At 35.6% G+C, this 20,974-nt stretch overlaps 1 protein-coding gene across 1 annotated transcript in view; it reads right to left on the bottom strand.

Moving 5' to 3' along the window:
- LOC111158654 (nesprin-1-like) overlaps positions 1 to 20,974 on the bottom strand; it is a 229,526-nt gene that overhangs the window by 97,904 nt on the left and 110,648 nt on the right. The window contains exons 6-9 of the mRNA XM_022520845.1: positions 16,928 to 17,106; positions 12,581 to 12,777; positions 8,546 to 8,655; positions 2,668 to 2,775 (exon numbers count right to left, since the gene is read on the bottom strand). Of these exons, the coding sequence (XP_022376553.1) occupies positions 2,668 to 2,775; positions 8,546 to 8,655; positions 12,581 to 12,777; positions 16,928 to 17,106 (594 nt within the window). The remainder of the gene's footprint in view (positions 1 to 2,667; positions 2,776 to 8,545; positions 8,656 to 12,580; positions 12,778 to 16,927; positions 17,107 to 20,974) is intronic.

The raw sequence follows: 20,974 nt of genomic DNA, 5'->3' as shown, positions 1-20,974 counted from the left end.
CCTACAACACTGACGTACTCTATTTTTATTACCACAGGAAGCCCAGAGGTAACTTGGGAAGAACGAGTAGCAGAGGCAGGACTAAAACCTAACATTTCCCATTTCTAGTTAAATAATCTCTGTGCCAGTCCATGTACATCAAGAAATCATAGTAAATAGGAATATAAACCTATGATAAGAATCAAAATGTTGCTTTACTACTAAGTACCAAATAATTTAGGTTAGAAATTATATATATCCAAATTATGCTGGTTTAAAGATAACTAAATTTGTTTAAGTAAGCCGGGGTAAAGAGGTTTACTTAAGGGACCTCAATTATATAATAATATTTTGATTTAACTTTATGGCATTAAAATATTAATTATTGTATCATTCCCTTTATCATCATGTTAAACATAAATCTGTAATATGTAGACTTAACCGTATGTCTGATACTAACCTTCACAAGTACTGACTTTAATTAAAGTTCTACATTTCCTATTAAATGAACACATCCTAAAATAAGTCTCCAAGTCCAAATATGAATTGAAAATGTCATTAAAACGTGCAATTATGTTAAAGAACATGAGAATGTCCCTACAGAATCTAGCCGGTAACACATTTGAAAGAATTTCTGAATAAACAAACATGTAAGTCCACAAGAAGAACACTGGGGGGAGACGGTGAGTAAATATTCTACCACAAATTTTCTTCCATTGCCTCTAACTTAATGTAATTTAAAAATACCAAAAACATAAAATCGATCTTCAATTTTGTTCCACAGAATTCTATACATGAAAAAACAGGATAATGAACTATTGATTGATAAGTGGAAACAGAAAATGCTGATTATGTAAGAAACATACCAATGAGGAAAATATTCCCTGTATTCAGATTTCAGATGGTCCCTAAATCTTTTTTTAAAAGACAGCTGATCATCTTTGGCCTGACCTGAAAGGAGTGTTTCTGTTTCATACTTTTCTAATCCTCTGTTTTCCCTTTATACAAACATCTGTATAGCAGGTAATTTCATAATTTGGACTTGATTTTTTTTATAATTTATGCCCAAACTAAAACTCACCAATGGTCTAATAAATATAGTCACATTTGTTCTTGTATTTCTATTCTCCATTTACTGGTTTAATCATTTTTTTCATGAAGCTCATCCAGAAAATATTATATTTGAGAAAAAAAGATTACACTGAGTGTCAAAGCAATTATGTATGCACGTACATATTGCTTTGTCATGTTCAACAAATATAATATTGGTGGCATCATCCATCTAAATTTGGGCCACTTTACAGATATTGTTACATAAAATCCACACATTAATGTCAACAGCTAAATCCTTTCTCATCTGCCATGCTGAGTCTCATATCACCACCCGCTTTTATGTAGCAAGACCGATTAAAATATAATGTAGACTAGAATATATTACAGTTTGGCCGCTGCAATGCAATGCCATTTTAAATAGAAGGAAAACATCAATGCTGCATGCAATAAATCACAATTTCATGGGAAAACCTAAGATTTTGTGTCTGAGAAGTGAAAATTGAAAGCCAAAATCCAAGTAATGGTGGTGTAAGGAAACTGGGGGAACTACAGTAGCAACAACCCTGGCCTCAATTTGAGAGCAACAGTGTTGAACCAGGCAGGTGGCAACAGAAACGGATCCCATAATGGGCCCACCCCAAACAGTCATGTTGCGAGACCTTATTAAACACGGCTTATTCTATAGTAGTTTTCTGTTTGCACTGAAGTCATTTTTTGGTGGAATTTTTTGTTATGTGACATCTATAAGATCATGAGCTGTAGAAAAGCAATGACTAGATGTTTATATTTGGGGTCATCTATAAGACTCTGAGTTCCAGAAAAGTCATGAGCCCTCAGAACTCTAAGTACAGGATGGACGCACACAATTTAAAACTATGAATTATACCTCCCGGGATATACCCAGAGGAAATGAAAAGAAGATACTGAAGAGACACCTGCACTCCCTTGTTTACTGCAGCATTAATCACAATAGCCAAGCCATGGAAGGAACCGGAGTGCCCATTAATGGATGAATGATAGGAGATGTGATAGACCGATTGATCCATCTATAAATGTCATGAGAAAGAAGGACATCCTGCTATTTGTAACAACACAGATGGACCTTGAGGACATTATGCTAAGTGAGATAAAGCAGACAAAGAAAGACAATAATTTGTGATATCACTTACATGTGAAAAAAACCAAACTCATAAAAACAAAGAAAATGGTGATTACCAAGGGTGGTGGAGAGATAGGAAAGATGTTATTTAAGTGTACAAACTTGCAACGAGTAGTAATTAAGTCCTAGAGTGAATGTAGATAACAATATTGTATTATATTCATCAAACTTGCTAAAAGACTAGAATTTAATTATCCCAACCACAAAAAAGAAATACTTAAGCAATGTGACAGAGGTGCTAATTATCTCTACGATGGCAATCATATTATAATAGAATGTCTTAAATTTTTTAAAACTACCTATTTACACAGAAACACAATTATTAAATTACATGCAAACTTAAGATAACACATAATATTTCTTTAAAGGTTTTTCTCATTAGTATCATTTGAAAGATTGGACATGGATTAAATGACATATGTTAATATTACTCATAAAAAGGAATTTAAGAAATTGAAATCTTTTTCATAAATTACCTGATATTTATCTTGCAAATTTGATTCCATCATCTGTGCCCTTGTCAAATCTCTTTCAAATTGTTCTATCCAAACTTTTGTTTCCTTCAAAATTAGCCTGTCTTCTCTCTAGAAACCAGGAGACGTCACAATTTCATTAGTAACTATGTACTGATTTAATTAGTTAATACCTGGCTGATTCTAGAATGCACTGAGTATTTAATAACTTCCAAGTGTCTCTGAAAAATATTCTCTCTCCACTCCCTCACCTCTTTTGGAGAGTAAAAGGCAAAAGTTAATTCTAGAAAAATAGCTTAATTATCTTGCTAAATACTGAAATGATCTACCTCCATTTTTTTTTTCAAGAAACAGTATTTAATTAAGAAAATGTGCTCAAGAGGAAATGTCCTAAATACAAAAGTACTCAGAAAGAGCAATGGCCTATGAAAACATAGGCCAAGGGTGCTTCTCAACCCAAGGTCATTTGTACCCCAGAGGACCATTCCAGATGAGAAAAATTTTGACAGAACCCAAGGAATTAAAGTCAGAGTAACACTGTGGACTAGTATTATTTTAAAATGCTATTCAGTATTTTAAGCTCTACAATGACAGAAAATATTTATTTTGTTCAATATGCTACTACGACCCTGGTAACACAGCACCTAAAGAATATTTGCCAAAATATTTCCTGAATGAATGCATCCAGGCTACCACACACATCTCAAACATGAAAAAAAAAAAAACCTCCTCAGAGATTTATATCATTATTTCCACAAATAATAACAAGCCATTCTAGCACTGATTTAGCGAAAATACCTTAATTTTCCACAAGATTTCTTCTCTGGTAAGAATGTCAAAGTAATCAAAAACACATTTAACATGGTTCTTGGCACTTACAAATAGCTTCCAACTACAGCATCTCACTCAGTCACAGCCCTGTGACACAGACGAGGTGACTGATGACAGGTTAAGTGGCAGAGGAGATAGAGTGCTGGCCATGGAGGTGGGCAAAGCTGGTCCAAATTCTGGTTCTGACAAATATCAACTCTGTGACTTTGGACACATCTTCTTTTTTTTTTTTTTTTAAATCCTCTCTACTGTTGTGCTGTCATCTGAGTAGACATCACACACTGCTTCCCCGGTTTGGGAGAAAATTCATGATAACCTGGGCAGCACACCAAGCACAGAGACTGGCCCACAGGGCTGTCATGATGCACGCCTTCTCTCAGTTTTGTCTGTCCAGTCTCACTCAATATATAATGGTAGAATAAATGATTGGTAATATAGATAAGTAGAGAAAGAAATGGAACAGGAGCCCAAAACTCCAAAGCTTTAGCTTTTTTTAAGATGGCTCCTCTGCATGAGCAGATAAATGTGATAAAGTTTCATTGGTTGACCATCATGCCCATAAAAGCACAAATGACACATTCTTAGGCGCTCAGAGGAACTAAATGCTCTTGGTTTACCTCCAAGGTATCGGAAGCTAATGTGACCACTAAGTGGGGGAAACACCATCAACGTGAGCATGGGACCTCACTATGAGCCTCCAGGGACCTGTTTCTCACCAATTGAAATTATTTCACAAAAGTCATCTGAGAGAAAGAATTATGTTCTTAAAATAACTTCAATAGAGTTCATCTAGTAAATGACTTTTCCACTGGTGGGGCAGTGTTAGGCAAATTGCAATAAGGTAAGAAGCATATAGCTATTTACACACTCAACATTCTCCTTTTAAGAGGAGATACTGTACAAACAATATTTAGATTCCCAGAGAGCATTTAGTCTGTGGCTTTTCTTCAACTGTTAACTTTCATATGCATTCAAAGACCTGGGGGTCTATTTGCCTACAGAAGACCACCTAAACTCCGGGCAGCTAAATGGCCAATATTCTCATGACTTTTTTCTCTTTCTCTCTTTTTCATGCAAACATACACACAGGCATCCTTACATGTTCTGTAGTAGGTTTACATGTACATCAACTCATGATTCATGGAACATGAAATAAAAATTAATTTAATATTTGATATAAAATTACTTTTAATTGTTATTCCAATGTTGGCATAAAGCCTACTCTGTTGAGAGACCATTAACCTCAGGCCTAGATGGAACATAAAGAAAGATGGAAAAAGTACAGGATAACATGGAATTGGGAAAGAGCTCATAATCATTAATTTCACAAGTATACTGAGCACTTACCACATGTCATGAACTTTACTAAATAAACTATATGACCAAATATTGAGCAGGAGACGTGATAAAACTCAGAATACAAGCTAGATGAATACTTACCTTTTTCCAAATAACTATTTCCTGCTTAATATTTTAACATATAAAAATAAATCTTTAGCTTTATTTTTTATTTCTACTGTCACATACAAAGAAACCATAGTTATAAATTTTTCCTTTTATTCGTACTATTGTGTTATTAAAAAGAAATTAATCGATGCTATCTTATAATTAAAGGTTAGCCCACGGGAGTGGCTTAGACTATAACTAACATTCAATAACACGTATGTTATTTATTCCATTAGAAAGGAAAAGGAAATGACAGAATTAATACATTAAAAGAAATGTATAGATAAAGAAAAATACATGCAAAGGAATGGCTAATAAGCTATGGAACATAGGATGCTTGAAAGAGGTCACTGATTCAAGATTATTTAAATCTTACCTTAACAATTTGGATAGAATTTGCAAAAGATGGAAAACCTGGAAGTATTTCCTAACAATATGAAAAGATAATATATAGAAAAATAATATAAATCAGGGACAAAAGTTATACAGGAAACAAGAAAAAAAAAAAAAAACAATGGAGAGACAACTGTCCATAACTAAATAGATGGTAATTTTACGGGTATGGTAACTTTAAGAGCTTTTTGGAACTTTTGAAAGCATCAAAATGTGCAAATCCAATAAGGCAATGTAATACTCTAGCATTTGATGTTTTGTTTTAATTTTTGGCAATATTTACATTTCACAAATATTTATAGATTGAAATAGTAACCATTTTAAATGGTGAACTATGTAGAGAGGAGGTTCTTTTCTCTTAAATATACTCCTAATATGCATCTCTTACCCCTATACCAATCAAGATGGTGCAGTGCTGAGAGCAGTCAGCAGTATTTGTTGCAGGAGAAGGAATGAGTGAATAAATAACAAAGTTGAATAGCTCAGAGAGATGAACTAATGTGTATATTTTATTTATTTATGATTGAGTGCTAGAACACCTTTAGGGAAAAAGTTGATCAGTTTTATCAGTTGGAGTAAGAAAGGCATAGCAATGTCTATTTCCAATAGGAAAATCAGATTTAAAAATTTTATCTACAAAGTATCCAATTTAAATACTCATAATGAGGACACAGCAATCAAACTCACCAAAAATGGAAGCCTAGGAGACACATTGTTGCCTAGCTTTTTAAAAAGTGAATTAAAAGAACTATTCCCTGAGACTTGATTAGACAAATATTAAGTATTTTGAAATGATGGCATCAATAGCCCTAAGGGGTGTAGTCTATAAGATCTTAAAAATTTTCACTAGATAAAATTAGATGGCCATTTAGCTGCATTAAGCAAATGAAAAGTATATAAAATACATAAAATTCCTTTTTTCTTATTGAAAATATTCATTTTTAGATGCATATGCCCTATGTTATAAATGCCACACAAAAAGGGGCAAAGCTTATGTTTTCTTAAAATTAATTTTTGAAATAACCCTGAAGAAATTATATGTACTCTTTTTTCAGGAAGGGATAGAGGGAACGTTTTAAAGGAATAATCAGAATTTATTTTCTAGATAATGAAATTAATCCCTTCATAATAAAGCCTCTTTAGTAAAGCATATTAACAAGCTTATGCCAGGAATGTGTGTCTTTCAAATCCTGAGGAGTTTTGGCATTTGATTCTTGCTCATGAACATTAACAAAAGCACCTCCTTTTGTTTCTCAGACACTGCCAGTCACAGAGTTTACTCATCTGGGGAGACGATTAATGTCAGAGAAATTAAAACAGTACAAACGCAGAAGTTTGATCAGAAATAAACCCAACTGGGAAACAAAAGGACTTAGATATGAAAATCACATGGAAAGCTGACTTTGTCTAGGCTGTGTGGGGTAAGTCTAATATGCTTTCTAATAGAGTTTCTTATTCACACAGCAGTATCCACACCGGATTAAATTCTCAAAACCCAGAAAGCCCCGAGTGACACCAAAGCACCTGCATCACTCTATGCTAGGATTTGTATAGAAAGTCTGCTTTTGCCTCCTGTGATGCTTCTTAGAAACATTTGCTTTGCTGACTACGGAGAAGTTACTCGGGTGGTCAACGTTTGCACCTGATTCTTGTCAAGGAACAAAACAGGTTTCCTGAATGATAGTTAAAAAAAAATAAACATGGTTCTATCAAATGCCAAATTAACATCATCCAAGCAAACTAGGAAACACCAGTTTTGCTTAGTTTCTATGAAGTCACAGATTTCTATTAGTGCAATACCTTTGCCTATTTGAAAATCTGGGGTTATGAACCCTTGGCTTTTTCCTTTCGTAGACCTGTTTCTAAGTCTTGTTTGGAAGCCAAGTTAAGTTTTTCAGGGTTTTGTGTGTGTGTGGGCGGGTGTGTTTCTCTTCATTATAATCTCAAACTGCTTTAAAAACTCTAGTTAGAGACCTGAGCAGTGAAGTCAGACAGATATTTTTTTTAACATAGCTTGAAAATTCCATTTCTTTCTTTCCCTGATGTCATTTTGCCTTGTAATTAATTTTAAATTCAGTAGTAAATCCACCTCCTTATAATGAAAAAATAATAATAATACTTAAAAATTAGAAGAATGGTAATATCCATTGTTAAAAACTGTGAAAATAGGCATTCTAATGTGCTGGCTGGACTGTAAAATGGGACAAACTTTCTACAGGAAAATTTGAAAAAAAATTCAAAAAGCATTAAAAATCTATATGCACTTTAGCCTAGAGATTCCACTTTTAAGACAGAATAGTAAAAGAGTGTTTTATTATAAAATTGTTCATAGAAGCATTTTTTATAATGGCAAAAATTCAGAAATTTTCAACAAGTAAGACTGAATAAATTATTGTATACTATATGATGTACTGGAGAGAATGGCATAGGAAGAGTTTTTTATGTTAACAGAAAAAAATGACGAAATTGTAGGTGTACTATAATTCCATTTCTGTTAAAATATTATACATCTCTATATACATAGAGAAAAATGTTGGAAACTTACACCAACATATTAACTTTTTTCTAAGATAGGGTCTCTCTAGAAGAAATCTAATTACAGATCATTTTCTTTTTCCTTTTTTTCACTTTTTCTTTTTTATGACAATGAATATGTCATTGGAGTAGTATAAAAATATGTTATTTAAAATACTGAGAGGTTGGAAAAAATCTAATCACAGTGGATAATTAGGATTTTTACACGTCTGCCTTACTTCTGTATGTCTGTTGTGAGTAGTGACTTATATAATAAATCTGAAAGTCAAAATCAGATTTTCTCAGATTGAACAGAATATGGGATCTCAAGCTCCACAGGCACAAATGACATGATGAATATAAAATTACTTCAATCCTCAGATTACTAAATGAATCTCCCAACTGTCTACCTTTCTCACTTTTAATTCATCAGTGTTATACGTCCAGCATTTACCATTAATAATGCTTTCTCTCACATATCCAACATATACATCAGAAAAATATTTCCCTGTAATCTCCTCCCCAGTTGGTAATACCTCATCCTTACTTTTTGAAATACATTCCAAAATAAAATAAAATAAATAAATAAATAAATAAAATAATGCATTCAAATTTAATTTTTAGAAAGCACCATGCTTTAACATCTATGTCACTATCACTGAGTGTGCTATCAGTGCTTGAAGAAAAAAATACTTACATCATTCTCTTGCCCATCAGTGCCAGTATTGTGGATGTCGGGGTAATGTTTCAGAAATTGGGCCACATATGTCATAATAGACTTCTCATCTGGTTTATCCACATCAACATCTGGAACAACCAAAACCAAATATGAATAGGTTAATTAGCCTTCTTTACATTTTAATAACACACACTTTGGAATCGAGCTAGTATACCAATGCAAAAGAAAAATAAAATTAATATTTTGAGATGGTAAGGGAGGGCAAACCAATTTAGTTTGGATGATACATGATAGGAATGTTATGATGCAGAAAGATGACACATTTTAATTACTAGCCTTTGGGAAAGTAATACATGTTTCATTTAAATACTTTCAATGGGGGTGCCTGGGTGGCTCCGTGGGTTGAAGCCTCTGCCTTCGGCTCAGGTCATGATGTCAGGGTCCTGGGATTGAACCCCACATCTGGCTCTCTGCTCAGCGGGGAACCTGCTTCCTCCCCTCTCTCTGCCTGCCTCTCTGCCTACTTGTGATCTCTGTCTGTCAAATAAATAAATAAAATCTTTAATAAATAAATAAATAAATAAATAATTTCAATGATAATTCACCAGAAATTTGAGACACGATATGGTAATTCAGATATTCTGTGTCATTAATAAAATACAAATACTATGTAAATTTCAGAACTGGGGTGAGCAGGTAGTAAAAAGAATGTTACAGGTGTGGCACCAAATGCCATGCCCATAAAGCCTGTATACTGTATCTGGACAAATATAGATAAGCTTCCTCTTGCCTCCACAAGTTTTATTTTAGAAAAGAGGGAGATGCCTTATGCTCAGTTCTTTGGATAACCTCTCCCTTGTGCATATTCTCTAAATTACTACAGTTTGAACAGTGAAGTACTCTGAGGGAAAACACAGAGCCTGAAAAGATATTTTTAATTAGAGGTTTACTCATCATTATAGAATGAGAGGGGCTAAGACTGCAATATGATTCAACATGTTGAATGTTTTAAATCACCTTTTAATTATCCCTTTTAAAGGCAATGAAAAGGTGACTACACTTGGAGTTTACAAATATCTAACAAAACAAACAAAAGCCATGGAAACCAAAATATAAACTACTCTAATATTTTGAAACGTGCCTTGTGATTTGAGACATCATTTCTATGGACTATCAAGGCAGGATTGAAAAAGTGCTACAGCTCAAAAGACTTCAAAGGAAACCATGGTCATGCATTCTGAAAGCACTGGATGTCTCAGAGGAGGTTGTAGAAATGACAAGATCACGATGTGGAAGACGCATGTGAAGAACAAGTAAAACTTTCGTGAGATATGAATGTGGAAAAAAACACTTAATACATGATTTAATACAGTCATTCAGCATTTAAACATATGTGTCACTAAATCATAAACTAATTGTTGTAATAGATATTGATCTATTTAATCCGTATTCCTCAAAGTTTATACATCCTGGTTAGCTAAATAACCTTTTTAAAATTTCTTTTTTAAAATTAATTAATTTGGGATGCCTGCCTGGGTGGCTCAGTTGGTTAAGCCACTGCCTTCAGCTCAGGTCATGATCTCAGGGTCCTGGGATCGAGTCCCACATCAGGCCCTCTGCTCAGCGGAAGCCTGTTTCTCTGCCTCTGCCTGCTTGTGTGCTTGTGCTCGCTCTCTCTCTCTCTCTCTCTCTGACAAATAAATAAATAAAAATCTTTAAAAATTTTTTAAAAAATAAAATTAATTTTTTATGTTTAATTTTTTAAATTAAAAAAGTTTAAGATCAATAACTTTTTGAGGGGGGACTTCGTATGAGGAAAACAAAAGATCACCTTATATCTGGGCTAGCCTTGTATCTGGGCAACCTCAGTTCTATCATCAAAGGGAACATTAAGCTTCATTAGTCTAGTGGATATGAAAGAATCATTTATACCCTCCTGTCATCCTACTCAAGAAAATTGAGGGCTGGGTTGTGCATATGGCTTTCTCCTTGAGCTAAACACTATTGATGTGTGTATGTGTCTGTGTGTGTCCACAGAAATAAGCTAGAAAGACCTTGGCTATCCTAGTGAATCTGGGGAGTCCCCAGCAGGATCTTGAAGTGGCAAGGGATCTCGGTGCTGCTCTCATCTCAGGGGAAGTCAACCAGGGGTTTGTAGGCATTTATAACCTACTCCTGGAGGTACAACTGTCTCCATTTAGACACTCTTTTAGAGTCAGACATGCTCATCGTGAAATCTCATCTTTGAAAAGAACTTGCTTTCATTGTATTTACTTTGCTTTTTTTTTTTTTTTTTTAATTGGAGGGGAGGGGTAGAGGGAAAGAGAGAGAGAGAAAATCTTAACCAGGTTCCACACACAGCATGGAGCCTGATCTGGGGCTTGATCTCATGACCCTGAGATCATGACCTAAGCTGAAATCAAGAGTTAGACGCTTAACTAACTGAGCCACCCAGGCACCTCTGTATTTACTCCTGCTCATCCATTAACAGAAATATCCATAACTGTCAACCCAAATAAGAAGTTGTTTGTGACATTTGGATAATTCACTTTTTAAAAAAAATATATTATTTATTTATTTGAGAGAGAGAGACAGTGAGAGAGAGCATGAGTGAGGAGAAAGTCAGAGGGAGAAGCAGACTCCCTGTGGAGCCAGGAACCCGATGTGGGACTCGATCCCAGGACTCCAGGATCATGACCTGAGCTGAAGGCAGTCACTTAACCAAATGAGCCACCCAGGTGCCCCTGGATAATTCACTTTTTAAAAATGATTTATTTATTTGAGAGCGAGAGAGAGAGCGAGAGCAGGCAGTGAAGGGGTAGAGGGACAGAGAGGGAGAGGGAAAGAAGCAGACTCCCAGCTGAGAACAGAGTGAGAAGCAGGGTTCAATCCCAGGACCCTGAGATCAGATCTCGGCAAAAATCAAGTGTTGGATGTTTAACTGAGCCACCCAGATGCCCCTGGAAAATTCACTTTTAATCCTTTTATTTCAATATAAGAAACAATTTATTCCATTTACTAAAGTTTATTAAAGGCATCAAAATTGTCTTTTGCAGGCTTAGAAAAGCTTAATCCATTTCCATAATGTCTTAAAAAAATTTTTTTTAAGATTTTATGTATTTGACAGACAGAGATCACAAGTAGGCAAAGAAGCAGGCAGAGAGAGGAGGAAGCAGGCTCCCCGCTGAGCAGAGAGCCCGATGCGGGGCTTGATCCCAGGACCCTGGGATCATGACCTGAGCCGAAGGCAGAGGCTTTAACCCACTGAGCCACCCAGGCACCCCTCCTTAACGTCTTAAAATTCACAATCTTACCAAAAAGGTGCCAGACAATTCTAATGAAAAAGAGAAGTCAACTATTTGTATGGTTTTCCCAACTGACACGGGAACACTGGATGGTGATCAACATTTCTAAGTTCCTAATGACTGACATTTTAAAGATATGATCTTAGATTATTAATAACCTCTTGCTTCTTCCAGATTCTTTGTTATGTAAACAGAGTGATTCTGTCACCCTGAACATCCCTCCTCGCGCTAACATGCACACTTTTTTTTTTTTTTTTTTAAGATTTTGTTTATTTATTTGTCAGAGAGAGAGAGAGAGAACACAGGCAGACAGAGTGGTAGAGGGAGAAGCAGGCTCCCTGCGGAGCAAGGAGCCCGACATGGGACTCGATCCCAGGACCTTGGGATCATGACCTGAGCCGAAGGCAGCCGCTTAACCAACTGAGCCACCCAGGCGTCCCTAACATGCACACTTCTAAAGCTTTCATGCTGCCCTTACTCTATGGAGTTCCTACACTTCACCTGGCTGACACCACCAATGTCAAAATGCTGTTTGGGGCAACAGAACTATATTTTGCTCCCATATCTAGTAGTAAATATTTTTTCCAAAAGAAAATCAGTGCAGGAAGGTACTACTTCTTCCTGCTTTCCTACAGTTTTCTGGATAAGGTCTGATAAGGTCTTGGAAATCATCTGTGATTTCTGACTTTAAGACAGAAAATTACTGATTCGAAGTGTGTGTGCAAGAACCAGCAATGACTCTTCTTACCTTCAGGATCCAGCAGTCTCGGGATTCCTAGTTCTGTTTCAGCAACAGTGAAAGCCTCCGCCAGGTTTTCCCGGTTAGGTCTCCCTTTCACTCTCTCCAAGTCCACTAATTCCGGTCGAATGGCGTGGATGATAGAATGAAAGGCAACCCCACTCCTCCAGCTCCGCCCAAAGTCTTTTACTTCGATTCCTGTCTGCCTTAGTGTGATAAAAAATTACAATAATGTCACATTCTGAAGAGATAATGTGTACTGTCCTCAAGGACTAATGCAAAATCTAATCCTCAGAAATGACCGAAGTTAGTCATAGTAGGTAGCTGCTTGAAAAAAAATTAGGCAAAACAAAAGTTTTGGAGGGTAACAAGAGAAGCGGGAGAAGTTTTGGTTCCATACTTGAGTTTTCTATATCAGACTTTTCAGTCATTGAGATATTCAATGTAAAGCACATTTTTAAAGGAAACTAATATAGAGAAAACATATCTGGAAAAATAAAAAAGGAAATTCTAAAAACATCAAAACTGATGGTATTTCATCACTGTATATTTCTGAAGAAGTGTCTAGCACATTTCTAATGACAATGATAAAAAAAACAATGTGTTCTACGTGCACAGGTATTAACTACTAAGATTATATGGATGAATTTTATCAAATGCTTTAGAATGAACAAATGCAAATGCATGTGATCATATCTCTAAACCAGTCACACAGGAACCCACAAGTCACATAAGTTCAGACAAGTTTCCATTTACCCTACTGATCAAATTGTTTTTTAAACTCTGTTTTTGGAATTGCCTTGAGAGCAAGGCCTTGGTGGCAAATCTCTGCTCTTTTGTGGTGGATGTGATTAATTCAAAGCCAGTTATGATAATTAAGAATTCATTCAAATTGGTAGTAATACTTTGTTGTTAAAAATAAAAGTGATACAAGCTCACAATTATTTGACTTAACTTATCAACTATATATAAAGGCGTATATATATTTGACGTAACTTATCAACTATATATAAAGGCAGCTCCAAAAAGGAGATTGCAAAAATGTCTTTGAACAGCATCCCTTGGTTAAGTATAGAGCCTTTGAGGGTGATGAATTAGGTGACATTCAATGGATGAATATCTTGGTAGTTCCCTTAAAAAAAAATAGTCCCATTATCATTCTTTGTAAATGAAGCAGACTTAATATCACCAAACTCTCTTTTTTACTATATTCTCAAGATTCCCAGGGACTATAAGGTATATTTGACTGATACGTTGACTAATATACAAAGTTGGTAAGTGCCCTTAAATTTTATCTCTGCAAACTTAAGAGTCAATTTAAATCCTCTTCTAACAACGTACATTCAGCTTGGATTAAACAGCTTGTGCTGAAAATAGCATCACTGGATCTCATCACTGCCTTCATAAATACATATTTTCAAAACAATTTTGTAAAATACCAGTAATTATAAAGTAATCCTGTATCTGCTCTTAGTTCTTTGCGAGTTTCTGTCTCTGGTAGTATGCATGTAAAATCTTCAGCCAGTGTCTGACACACAGGCAAAACCCACACAGATGGGACAGTTCAGTGTGCTCCTGTCAATTCTTTGCTTTGTACATTTACCCCGGCTTCATCTTATTTTTCCACTTACATTTTCCTTTTGCTCACGTTTCCTCATTTGAAAATGTTTTCATATTCACAGATACCTCAAATTATTTTTTAATGCAATAAGGCGGGTGAAAATAGCCAAACAATTAACTAGCAAATATTCATCACGTATTAGATATTTTCTGATTTTCCCCAACTTGTTTATTGTTTCAGATAATTTCAACAATAAATATCTAAAATATTTCCCAAAATATTACTATGTTGGAATAATTTTTCAAGTTTCATTACATCTTTTTCTATATTTGTTGAACATACACAGACACACACATACACACCTATTATCTTTCATATTATATCAAAGCAATAGGTGATATTCCTTAAAAGTTTTAGTTTTAGTCCAAACCCCTCATTTGAGAATCTGAGATATGAAATCTAGGAAAACTTAGATATGTCACTTAAAAAAACAATACATTAACTTAAAGAAACTTGGACACATCACTTAAAGAAGTGATGAAGTATACCCAGTTTACAGGCAGATGTGATCTCTAATATGTATTTACTTCAAGTTATTTTGAATGGACCTGGATATACATGTTTTCATTTGTCTTGTTATCTTATTAATTTTTGTCTTAAAATACAGTTGTTCTTCCTAGACATCTCAAAATAAAGTATGCAAATATAAGATATGCTACAATTGACTGCTTTCATGTCTGAGAGTAATAGTGATAGGACAGAAAATTGGTTAAAAAAACAGAGAAGGCTTTATTATGTCGCATTACTGAGACAGGTCTTATTTATTTCTCATGTAATCTGAAATTTTACATGAAAACAGTGAATACATTCTGACAATATGTTTGGTGTTTACTGGATGTTTTTGTCCTTTCTTATCATGGTCAGGATTGTGAGGCTGATGAATATTCAGACCACAGATTCTCACAGATTATAATTTAAAAAACATGTCATAAACTGAAATGAGTACAGATTCTGAAGACTATTATCCATGTCAGGTAAAAAGTTGCTTGAAGAGTACACAGTGGGATAGTATTTTTTTAAAAAAACAGGTTTTAGAAAAATTATCAACAATTTGGCAGGTATAATGGAATCACGTGCTCATCACAGAATTTTTATTTTAGAGAGTCAGCTCCCCAAATCTCCTCACTTGATGCAGCTATAAAATAAATGGATCTCACTCATAAGCTGATGATGGAAAAGCTCTAGATCCATAAATCTGGACATTTATACAGATAAGCAAAATACAACTTCCACTGATGTTACAAATATACAAGTTACAGGAATGACTTTTAGGTACCATTAGAGCCCTGCACATCTTTGAAAGCTAACACACCATATATAAAACAAAACCAATGCAAAAAACTCCAACAGCATTAAATTTGAGTTTACTTTAAGCTACTATAATATTAAGTGGAAACCAATTTATTTTGGGTTAATTTAATGCTTTGTGGCACAATGGGAAAGAGAGTATCCATTGATATTATTACAAAATTTTATTGAATAACATCATGACAAATGTTGCAGCATGTGGTTACCTGTCTCTTCCTACCTAGCACATTTCTTCTTTCTGCCCAATTAAGCTGCAGAAGAGATTAGTAATTGCCACTGTGGATGGAATGCAAACAGTGTACCAGCAATGTGGTCAGGCTTTTAACATTTCATTTCTACTACAGATTCTAAAAAGCCACAAAGCTTTGCTTTCAGAAATATTTCTGAATACAAGTTGAATCATAAAAATATATCCCAAATTAGAAAACCACCAAGACACTTTAAAAGTTAAACAAAATGATGTAAAATAGTAACACTAATTACAACTTCTCTATGTTTAGTTTTTCTCTTTACTTTTGCTCTTCAAACACTTTAAAAATAGAACTCCCTACATTTAGTGCTTCAATATTTTATAATGATAAGTACGTGTTTAAAACTATTTTCCAGAAGTAGGGAATAAGATTCAGATTAGATTTAGGCATGCAAAAACAAAACAGAAAGTGAGTTAACTTGACATGTCATCCCGGAAGTCACACAAAAGCACAACTTCTTTGTGAAGAGATCTTATCACTGACCACATCTGACCACAAAACAATGGTATGCTCAACTGAAAATGCTATTGAAATTGCTATGAAAAGATATTCACTGAGAGTAGTAATTTTCTATCTAGATTATCACTGAATGTACACACACATAAATTTAATATGCCCAAAATCAAATCCACAGTATATAAAACTGAAGTTGACAAAGGAATCTATATTCCCAATAAAAGAGGAGACCCAAGGAAAAAGAATTTTAAAATAAAATTTCTAGAAAGTTTTGGGAAACAAAAGCAAATAGAATTACTTCAAAATGTGCACCTTAGTTCACATTATTATTAAATAGAACTCAATAGTATTATGAAGAGATAATCACATTTAAATCTCTAATTTTTTGTCTAAAGATTATTTAATAAAAGCAGGAAGTCCAAACAATGACCTAAACAGAATTACTCCACAGATTACCAATCCAAGTGTGTGTTTAAAAAAACTTAATTGGGCCCAATCAATGAATAATGAAGGAAGTAGGTCGATTACAGCATTTTCTAAGAGTATTAGTGATGATCTCTGTTTATATTTTAATTCAAGGAAAGAACAGAACAGCCCGAAGCAACACCGTTCATTCAAATGTCTGTTCAAATTTTGCAACATTGGCAGGTGCACTCAGTAATAAATTGGTAACTCAAATTATTCAAGGGTTTCAAATTTAAACAAATTCTTGGTACTTACTTGGCTACTGTGTACTGAACCCACTTTAAGAGAGCCTTCTTGGCATTTCCTTGGATCTTGGTGGCCACTTTCCGTTTACTTGGTGGGCTGGCGGTCTCAGCACTAACCATGCTGTCCACAGAGGATGTGCTTCCTGACAAAGACTGCAGCTGCGGCAGGTTGCTGGTCAACTCCTCAATCTGTTCATGAGTTAACATGTGGCAAAAACATAAGAATTATGTTATTCTTCTTTCCTTGGATGTTACTGTTCCAACTAAAAGTAATTTAGATTCACACCCTTAACACCATTGACAAGGTAAGTTCTTAAGGACATGATTGACATTGTACTCTTCTTCCAACTTCCCACTGCATCTAAAACTACCTTGTACACAGCAATAAACACTTGTTAAACACATGAATGAATGAATAAAGTAAAACCTAACGGTTATCCAAACTCTCAGAGCATACAACACCAAAAGGGAACATTAATGTAAACTACTGACTCTGAATGATAATGATGTCTCAATAGAGGTTCAGTAATTGTAACAAATGTATCACTCCAGTGGAGGAGTGGGTCATGGGAGGAGCCGACGTAGGGTGTATGGGAAATCTTTGGACTTTTTGTTTAGTTTTGCTGTGAACTAAAACTGCTCTAAAAAATAAAGTCTTAAAAACAACAACAACAACAAAAAACCTAACTGTCTGCCTTGAGGTCCTAGGATCAAACCAGGTGTCAGGCTTCCTGCACAGTGGGGAGTCAGCTTCTCCCTCTCTCTCTGCCCTTTACTCCTATTTCTCTTCTCTCTCAAATAAATATGTAAAATCTCAAAAAAAAAAAAAATAAACAAACAACTGAATGGCTAGAACAATTATTCTTGACAGAATGGCAAGTTCATTTCTCCCCTTAATTCTTTTTTTAAATTTTTTTATTTTTTATAAACATATAATGTATTATTAGCCCCAGGGGTACAGGTCTGTGAATCACCAGGTTTACACACTTCACAGCACTAACCATAGCAAAAACCCTCCACAATGTCCAAAAACCAACCACCCGCTCCCTATCGCCCTCCCCCAGCAACCCTCAGTTTGTTTTGTGAGATTAAGAGTCTCTTACGGTTTGTCTCCCTCCCAATCCCATCTTGTCTCATTTTTTCCTACCCTACCCCCAAAATGCCCCACGCTGCCTCTCAAATTCTTCATATCTGGGAAATCATATGATAATTACCTTTCTCTGGTTGACTTATTTCACTCAGCATAATACCCTCTAGTTCCATCCACGTTGTTGCAAATGGCAAGATTTCATTTCTTTTGAAGTCTGCGTAGTATTCCATTGTATATCCATACCACCTCTTCTTTATCCATTCATCTGTTGATGGACATCTAGGTTCTTTCCATAGTTTGGCTATTGTGGACATTGCTGCTATAAACACTCGGGTGCACGTCCCTCTTCAGATCACTACATTTGTATCTTTAGGGTAAATACCCAGTAGTGCAATTGCTGGGTCATAGGGTAGCTCTATTTTCAACTTTTTGAGGAACCTCCATGCTGTTTTCCAGAGTGGCTGCACCAGCTTGCATTCCCACCAACAATGCAGGAGGGTTCTCCTTTCTCCGCATCCTCACCAGCATCTGTCCTTTCCTGACTTGTTAATTTTAGCCATTCTGACTGGTGTGAGGTGGTATCTCATTGTGGTTTTGATTTGTATTTCCCTGATGCCGAGTGATGTGGAGCACTTTTTCATGTGTCTGTTGGCCATCTGGATGTCTTCTTTGCAGAAATGTCTGTTCATGTCCTCCGCCCATTTCTTAATTGGATTATTTGTTCCTTGGGTGTTGAGTTTGCTAAGCTCGTTATAGATTTTGGATACTAGCCCTTTATCTGATATGTCGTTTGCAAATATCTATTCCCATTCAGTCGGTTGTCTTTTGGTTTTGTTGACTGCTTCCTTTGCTATGCAAAAGCTTTTGATCTTGATGAAGTCCCAATAGTTCATTTTGGCCCTTGCTTCCCTTGCCTTTGGTGATGTTTCTAGGAAGAAGTTGCTGCGGATGAGGTTGAAGAGGTTGCTGCCTGTGTTCTCCTCAAGGATTTTGATGGATTCCTATCTCACATTGAGGTCCTTCATCCATTTTGAGTCTATTTTCGTGTGTGGTATATGGAAATGGTCCAGTTTCATTTTTCTGCATGTGGCTGTCCAATTTTCCCAACATCATTTGTTGAAGAGACTGTCTTTTTTTCCTTCAGACATTCTTTCCTGCTTTGTGGAAGATTAGTTGACCGTAGAGTTGAGGGTCTATTTCTGGGTTTTCTATTCTGTCCCATTGATCTATGTGTCTGTTTTTGTGTCAGTACCATACTGTCTTGATGATGACAGCTTTGTAATAGAACTCGAAGCCTGGAATTGTGATGCCACCAACTTTGGCTTTCTTTTTCAACATTCCTCTGGCTATTCAAGGTCTTTTCTGGTTCCATATAAATTTTAGGATTATTTGTTCCATTTCTTTGAAAAAAATTGATGGTATTTTGATAAGGATTGCATTAAACGTGTAGATTACTTTAGGAGCATAGATATTTTCACAATATTTGTTCTTCCAATCCATGAGCATGAAACATTTTTCCATTTCTTTGTGTCTTCCTCAATTTCTTTCATGGGTACTTTATAGTTTTCTGAGTACAGATTCTTTACCTCTTTGGTTAGGTTTATTCCTAGGTATCTTATGGTTTTGGGTACAATTGTAAATGGGACTGACTCCTTAATTTCTCTGTCTACTGTCTTGCTGTTGGTGTACAGAAATGCAACTGATTTCTGTGCATTGATTTTATATCCTGACACCTTACTGAATTCTGGTACAAGTTCTAGCAGATTCGGGGTGGAGTCTTTTGGGTTTTCCACATGTAGTGTCATATCATCTGCGAAGAATGCTGGTTTGACTTTTTCTTTGCCGATTTGGATGCCTTTAATTTCTTTTTGCTGTCTGATTGCTGAGGCTAGGACTTCTAGTACTATGTTGAATAGCAGTGGTGATAACGGACATCCCTGCCGTGTTCCTGACCTTAGTGGAAAAGGTCTCAGTTTTTCTCCATTGAGAATTATATTCTCTGTGGGTTTTTCATAGATGGTTTTGATGATATTGAGGTATGTACCCTCCATCCCTACACTTTGAAGAGTTTTGATCAAGAAAGGATGCTGTATGTTGTCAAATGCTTTTTCAGCAACTATTGAGAGTATCATATGGTTCTTGTTCTTTCTTTTATTAATGTATTGTATCACATTGATTGATTTGTGGACGTTAAGCCAACCTTGCAGCCCAGGAATAAATACCATTTGGTTGTGGTGAATAATCTTTTTTTTTTTTTTAATTTTATTTATTTATTTGACAGACAGAGATCACAAGTAGGCAGAGAGGCAGGCAGAGAGAGAGAGGAAGGGAAGCAGGCTCCCTGCTGAGCAGAGAGCCTGATGTGGGGCTCGATCCCAGGATCCTGGGATCATGACCCGAGCCGAAGGCAGCGGCTTTAACCCACTGAGCCACCCAGGCGCCCCTGTGGTGAATAATCTTTTTAATGTACTGTTGGATCCTATTGGCTAGTATTTTGGTGAGAATTTTCACATCTGTGTTCATCAAGGATATTGGTCTATAATTCTCTTTATTGATGGGGTCTTTGTCTGGTTTGGGGATGAAGGTAAAGCTGGCCTCATAAAATGAGTTTGGAAGTTTTCCTTCCATTTCTATTTTTTGGAACAGTTTCAGAAGAATAGGTATTGATTCTTCTTTAAATGTTTGGTAGAATGCCCCTGGGAATTCTGGCCCTGGGATCTTGTTTGTTGGGAGATTTTTGATGACTGCTTCAATCTCCTTACTGGTTATGGGTCTGTTCAGGTTTTCTATTTCTTCCTGGTTCAGTTTTGGTTGTTTATACAGCTCTAGGAATGCATCCATTTCTTTCAGATTGTCAAATTTGCTGGCATATAGTTACTTATAATATGTTCTTATAATTGTATTTCTTTGGTGTTGGTTGTGATCTCTCCTCTTTCATTCATGATTTTATTTATTTGGGTCCTTTCA

The sequence above is a fragment of the Enhydra lutris genome, unplaced genomic scaffold, assembly GCF_002288905.1.
Source record: "Enhydra lutris kenyoni isolate GAN:26980312 unplaced genomic scaffold, ASM228890v2 scaffoldscaffold62, whole genome shotgun sequence".
Taxonomy (NCBI): Eukaryota; Metazoa; Chordata; class Mammalia; order Carnivora; family Mustelidae; genus Enhydra; species Enhydra lutris.
This window is presented reverse-complemented; position numbering and strand designations above follow the sequence as displayed.